The sequence below is a fragment of the Chelonus insularis genome, unplaced genomic scaffold, assembly GCF_013357705.1.
Source record: "Chelonus insularis isolate UGA/USDA-ARS -01 unplaced genomic scaffold, ASM1335770v1 contig_659_pilon, whole genome shotgun sequence".
NCBI classification, from domain to species: domain Eukaryota; kingdom Metazoa; phylum Arthropoda; class Insecta; order Hymenoptera; family Braconidae; genus Chelonus; species Chelonus insularis.
This window is the reverse complement of record NW_023276690.1, coordinates 8,354-15,580: the sequence shown is the minus strand read 5'-3', so window position 1 is coordinate 15,580 and position 7,227 is coordinate 8,354. Positions and strand designations below refer to the sequence as shown.

Below are 7,227 nucleotides of genomic sequence, written 5' to 3'. Positions count from 1 at the left end.
ACGATTGTGTTTAAAAAAAACTGCTAGCGTTTGCTGTTAAATTTGTTGATGTAATTCAGTACCTATAAATTTTTCTTTGTCACAAGTCTTTTTGTAGATTTTAAAAAAAATTTTATTTTGGTATTTATCAATTCTTTCTACATTATGTTCATTTATCTTGATAGTATTTCAATTCACAACAAAGAAACATCGAATACTCTCATTCATAAAATGATTAGCTTATTTTCGTGTATTTATATGGTTCTTTCGTTTATTCAAAACATTCATCCATTTTTGTAATAAATCAGAGATTTTCTATTTTATGCGATTAAAATCAATTGTTTATGATCCATTAACCTCAACAATTGTTTAATGGAAAACGTAATATTGAAATAAAAAGATTCAACAGTCAATGAACTGTAGAAGTAGAAGTTTAATTAGTCTCAAATGCCTCGAAGAAAAACAAGAATGTCCCATGTGACTATAAAAATGAATAAAATTCCTTGTGTTAGGCTTGTCAGAATAAATATTCCAGAGTCTGTAAATCCTGAATGTAACACAAATAATTTTTACAAATGTAATGAAGTAGAAAAAAGTGAAGAAGCTGAAAATTGTGTCATTGTTACAAAAAAAGGTAAGTCTTATTTAAATATATAGATTTTTTTCCTTTTTTATAAACACTTTATGTTCAATCGATGTTAAGCATAGATTTCAAAATTTATGTTTTATATACTATTTCCTTTTTTAGACTTAAATTCTGTGACTGATAGTCAAGATTCTGATTATGAAAATAACTGGTGCAAACTCAGACAATCGATCATGTCGAGCGCCATCGACAGCATTGAGCTATGGCATATATTTAAAAAAAATTGCAAGATGTTACAGACGACAATGTTTAGAGAATGGTCAATATGATCGATTAGACAATATTAAATATTTTCTAGAGTTACATGAAGATAAATATCCCATCGCTATAAACAAATTAGCTCATGAAATTCAAACGGTTAACAAGAGACATAAGAAAATAGTTCTTCCTCTCACTAGTGATATAAAAATTTTCTGGTCATATGTGCGGAAACAATATGATAAAGCTCTGACTAATTTGAATACTAAATATTCTTATAGTGATTATGATAATTTGAATAAATCTACTCTTTTATTAGTATTAATTTTTAATCGTAAACGACCTGGAGAGCTTGAAAGAGTAACTATCGATGACTATGAACGTGCTGTGACGTTTTCAGAATCCAATAAAGAGGGATATGAAAAGCTGTCTGAAGGAAACAAAAAATTGGTTGATGAATACATTAGATTTGAGTTAGGAGGAAAAAAAGATCGAAATGTACCTGTTATAATTTCTCGAGAAATGAAAACAGGTATCGATACATTATTAAAGTATAGAAGCTACACTGGGATATGCCTTGATAACCCGATGATTTTTGCTTTGCCAGGAGAGGAAAATGCTGGTCGTTATAAACATTTAAAAATTTGTACCTTAATGCGAGAATTTTCTGCGAAATCGGGTGTATCTAATCCAAAGACCTTACGAACCACTCCCTTGCGAAAACATGTTGCAACAACTGTCGCATCATTGAAAATCGCTGAAAGTCGAGTTTTCGATATTTCGAACTTCATGGGTCATGCTGAAGCAATACACAGACAACATTATCGACAAGCTGTCATAAGTCGTGATTTATGTGAAGTATCACAGATCCTTGAAGTTGCTGTGGGTATGAGACAGGATTCTCAGAGAACAACAAATAATACAGATGAAATTGCAATCTGTAATGACGATGCAAATCAGTCTAGGTTCATTAATGAGCTTGAACCTGTTATTGAAACTACTGAATCTGATGAAGATATGAGATCTGATTCGGATGATTCCGAAGACAGCATTATTGAATCTGCAAAGAGATCTGCTAAGAAACGCAAAATTTCTAGAAAAGGTATATTTTATTCACAGTAACACATTTTTTTTTATTATCATAAGAAACTTGTATAATTGAAAATATTTAATCTACTTTTTTTATTTGTAGAAACTAAAACAACTAAAAAAATAAGATGGACTGAATATGAGATAAATACGGCTACTACAGTATTCGAAAATAACTTAATAAATATGAAACTGCCATCTTCTTCAGAAATACGAGAATTTTTGAAAAAACATCCGCAAATAACAAGAACTGAAGCTCAAATTCGTACATGGATACATAATCAATATAAATCTAGACAGCAAAGATCGCGGTATTAACAGTGACAGTATAAATATATCAGAAATATTTTTATTTTTATTATCATATGTATTAAGCATCAATTTATTTTAGTTTATGTAATTTTTCTATTTGTATATCATAATTTTGCTGAGATAAAGTAAAAATTTTAAATTTACTTATAAAAAAATTAGTTACTGTGTTCTTTTTGGAAAAAGTTAGCTCAAAGTTATGGATCTACTTATTTAATTGTTATAATTATGATGTAAATGCAAATCATAAATTCTTTATTTTCAATTTTCTAAGGACTGAAGATATTCAGCTGCATTAGAAGCAATAAAGAAGACCAATGTTAACTGATGATGTATTTTTCAGCATAAGGAGATTGATATATATTTTTTTAGTACATTGCAAGTATTTTTTACGTCGTAAACAGATTATTAAAATAAAAGAATTTTTTATTAACAATTTCATATGGTAATAAGTAGTTTTCAGAAAACATGTGCATATATCGTATGTTTAAAAAACTAGAGTTTTATCGTAACTCGTTATTATGTTTATGAAACAATTAAAATGTTATGATATTTGTTTTGATTATAAGTTTTTAAAAATAACGAAACATAAAAGAGCATCAGTATTGCAATTACATTTTTGCGTTCAATGATTGTTAAAAAAGTTATATAAAGATTTTTATTTTTAATTCGACGTTATTAAAATTGATCATACTCAGCTAAAAAGCTGTTCAGTAAAATTTACGATAAAGTAATAATTTCTGTGAGTTGTAATACTAAAAAGTCATTATGTTTCAAAATTAAGCAATGACATAAAAAATTCAACTGGTTATTATAAGTTTACTGTTATTTGTGTTTCATTATTACTATCATTCTTGCAGAAAAAAAAAATAAATAAAAATATAAATAAGAAACATCGAGTCGATCATTTTATCCACAGAAAGGATTACTTTCTTTTACTTTAAAAACCCTTACAAATGATAAATATCAGGATAACTGAAATAGATTACGCATGTAAATTAAGGTACATTTATACAAAATAGTTTTAGATAACAAAAATTTTTTAAAGATTATATACTGGACTTTAGTTTTCTTTTGTTTGAGTGGGCATATTTTTAGTAATATTGATGTGTTCATGAGAAAGTTTTATGAATAATAAAATAATTATTATTCTGATCTTTGAAAAGTATTATTTATGATAATATTATAAATAAATTGTAAAATCAGAGTATTGCAGCATTCGCGTGAACAACATGTACATATAATAAAATTGAAGATTTTTTTTTGGTAAGAAAAGTCCAAAGAACAATTACAAATGATACATAGTGCAGCGACAACAATTGTAACAGAAAAGCAGAAATTATTCAGATTGGACCATTCAAAATAACATTGTACTGGCACAAACTAATTCTTTCTATATTGACAAAGACTACAAAAAAAAATTAGAATACTATTGAAGGCTGAAGTTATTAGTAATATATTCTCACTTTAGATCGTGGATATACATTAATTGGAAGACTTCTTAAAAATGATACACCAGACGATTGATAAAGATTTTTAGGAGTTGCAGGTATTATAAATTTTTTTAAAAAGAACATTGATAAAGTGTGACTATAAGTTACGTTTGATTCAGAAAATTTACTGATAATTCATTAATGCATAACAAAAAGCAAAATATTCGATCTCAAACGTATTAATCAATGAATTATTATGGATACATAAAGGATAGGAATTCATATCAAAGTACAGGTAGACATGAGGAAAGCGAGTCAAGACTTTAAAGCAAAAGACCGTACGTTCAAATCTCGCTGTGCTGTGTTCTACTTATTTTTTTTTTTTTTTTTACTAATAAAGGCAAGAAATGATTTGATCTTAATACACAGATCACTTAAAAAATGTCTATCTTCTCTAAGAGACGTAGAATAAATTTTATTCAACAAAGTTTACCAGCTCAAATGATTTTTTGTAGTGTCACATAAATGTACAATTTATCAGAAGTTTTTAATATCATTTACTTTGTGAAAGAAACGATAAAAACACAGATACCACGCTGTCATATTATTGCAAATAGTTTTTTTTATTAAAATAATAACTCATAACTAATTCATGCTTAATACAAACAAAAATTTGAATGTAAAATAAATGATCGATGTTGGTCAAAAATGTTTCAAATCGATGATAGTGTTTTTGACGCAACATAGAGAATCTCTGTAGGTTTTTGAGATTTGCTCATGCTTCTATATAGCATTTGACTGTATCAAATCTGTTTACCGAGGAAGAATTCATCATTTGTGCATTTATAATTCTGCGGGTACATATAAAACACAAAACACTTTTTTTTCTTAAAAAAGTTTGACAGTTTAAATTCTGTATGTCATTAATAAATTATAAATATACATAAGAGACAAAATTGAAAATCATAGGACTGGTAGACTAGGGGTAAGTGAGTCAGACTACAACGCTAGAGATCATACGTTCAAATCTTACCGTGATGTTTTCTACCGTTTTTTTTTTTGTTTTCACTAATTATCGCTAAAAATAATTTGATCTTGATAGAAAAATTTATGAAAAAAATAATGTTCTTCTTTAAGAGACGTAACATAATTTTTTTCCCTTATAAAAATCAACAGTTCGAATTTTTTTATGGTGTTATAAAAATGTACAATTCATCAAAACTTTTGTACATCATTTACTTTATAAAATAAACGACGACCACAATGATACTATGCCATCATATTGTTGCGAATGGTTTCTTTCTATGAGAAAAAAAATTTCATAATTTATTCATTATACAAAAAAATTAGGACGTAAATTGTATGATTAATGTTGATCCAAAATGTTACAAAACGATTATAGTTTATTTAAGGCAACATAGAAAATTTCTGTAGATGATTGATATTTCGGATGCTTTCATATAACATTTAACTATGTTGAATTACTGTATAAAGCAAGAATTTTATTATTTATGCAGAGAAAAAAATTGGGATAAAAAATGTATGATCAATGTTGGTCAAAAATGTTACAATTCGATTATAGTTTTATTTGATGCAAAATAGGAAATCTCTATAGATATTCGTAATTCTTTATGTTTTTATATAACATTGAACTGTATTGAATCCGTTCGAAGAGCAGAAATTTACTATATGTGATATAATATTGCGGTTACATATAAAACGTAAAAAATTTTTTTTCCAAGATTCAATAGTTGGGGTGATTCGTCGAGGTGTCACATAAGGTACAATCCTCCAGAACTTCTATATATTATGTACTTTATGAAATAAACAATCACAACACAAATACTCCAATATCATATGATTGCGTATGTTATTTTCTATTGAAAATATATTTTCTAATCTTTTTATACTGAAAACAGCAGAAATAATGCATATGTATGTGATCGATAAATGATAAATGCACATGAGAGATAACTTTTAATATCATAGAACTGGTAGACTAGTGTTAAGCAAATCAGACCGCGATGCGAAAGACCGTACGTTCGAATCCCATCGTGCTGTTTTCGTCTTATTTTTTTTTTACTAATCAAGATGAGAAGTGATTCGATATCAATAAGCAGATCACTACAAAAGATGTTACTTTTTTCTAAGAGGCGTGGAACAGTTTTTTTAAATAAAGTTCAATAGTTGGAATGATTTTTTGTGGTGTCACATAAATGTACAATACTCAAAACTTCTATATATCATGTACTTTATGAAATAAAAAATGACATCACAAATCCTTTTCTATCATATCACGGAAAATGGTCTTTTTTATTAAAAAAAATATCCCATTATTCATCGTTGCCTGATATATCAAATAAATTAGGACGTAAACTGTGTTATGAATGTTGTTTGAGAACGTAACAAGTCGATCATAGTCTATTTCATGCACCATAGAGGATCGTGGTAGATACTGGGGATTCCTTATGCCTTATATCATATTTTTCTGTTTTTGTTTAGAAAAATTCAACAGTCTGATTTTTTTTGATGTCACATAAATGTACAATTCTTTTAAACTTTCTAATACCATGTACTTAAAAAAATACACAATAGCAACACGAATACTGAGCTATTATACGATTACAAACTTTTTTTATCTGTTGAATAGATATCTTCTTATATGTAAAGTACAAATGATGCATACGTAATTTATTGATGGATTATGAACCTATGATAGAATAATATTTTATCCTGAAGTATCTTTGGATAACTGATAAATCGTTCAGACTATGGAGCGACAGATTATTGATTTAAATCTTACCATAATGTTTTTCGGTTTTGTCTCAATTTTTCTTCAAATTAAAACGAGAAATAGAATCTTTCGGATAAACAACGAATGTTAACGGAGTCGATCATTTTCTTTGTCATTATATTATAGCCATTTCATTCAATATTAAATCATTTATAGGGATTTTTGTGAAGTTGCCTAAAAGCCTAATTTATAAAAACTTTTAAACATTATGTTAGTTATGAATTCTACATTAACAACTTCGATAATAACCTCTAAGATCATATCCATAGTCGTCTGGTCTTAGAAGTCATTTATCCTGTCTAATGTTTTCGATTTGCTGATAGTCATAATCTCGTTCATTCTTTCAGATATAGTTGAATAACCGATAAATGATTGCGATAGTTAAGGAAAAAGAATAATTGTTTTTTATCCTGCCTATTTCGTCCAACAAATCTTGGAAACTTGCTAAAAAAAAATTTCATTCTTGTCACATAAATGTACAAAGCATAAAAAATAGTTGACGTCTTAATTTGTTCATTTCTGTGACGTTACACAAATGCCCAATTCCTATGTTTTACATTTATGTGACGTCACATAAATGTAGTAAAGTCACATAAATGTATAAAGCATAAAATTTTTTGCAACAGAAATGCACAATTCACGTACATATATATATATATATACATATATTTACAAAAAAGTTAGTTTGACGCTAAGATTTGAGATCGTAGCTATGTTTTAAAATCAATTATAGAAACATTGCTATGTTCTCAAAATATTGAGAACATTTTCTCTATCAA

The 7,227-nt window shown here is 27.4% G+C and overlaps 1 protein-coding gene across 1 annotated transcript; it reads left to right on the top strand.

Moving 5' to 3' along the window:
* The first annotated feature begins 468 nt into the window (after nucleotides 1–468).
* On the top strand, nucleotides 469–2,230 carry LOC118070597 (uncharacterized). Its single transcript, XM_035089303.1, has 3 exons — nucleotides 469–613; nucleotides 1,143–1,925; nucleotides 2,121–2,230. The coding sequence occupies exons 1-3, from the start codon at nucleotides 469–471 to the stop codon at nucleotides 2,228–2,230; spliced, it is 1,038 nt and encodes a 345-aa protein (XP_034945194.1).
* Nucleotides 2,231–7,227: the final 4,997 nt, after the last annotated feature.

What these genes read in the sequence shown, in the direction of transcription:
- LOC118070597 (XM_035089303.1), top strand. Translation starts at nt 469, where the DNA reads ATGAATAAAATTCCTTGTGTTAGGCTTGTCAGAATAAATATTCCAGAG. An exon ending in TGTCATTGTTACAAAAAAAG is followed by an intron (nt 614 to 1,142) that starts GTAAGTCTTATT and finishes CTCTTTTATTAG; the next exon opens with TATTAATTTTTAATCGTAAA. An exon ending in ACGCAAAATTTCTAGAAAAG is followed by an intron (nt 1,926 to 2,120) that starts GTATATTTTATT and finishes CATCTTCTTCAG; the next exon opens with AAATACGAGAATTTTTGAAA.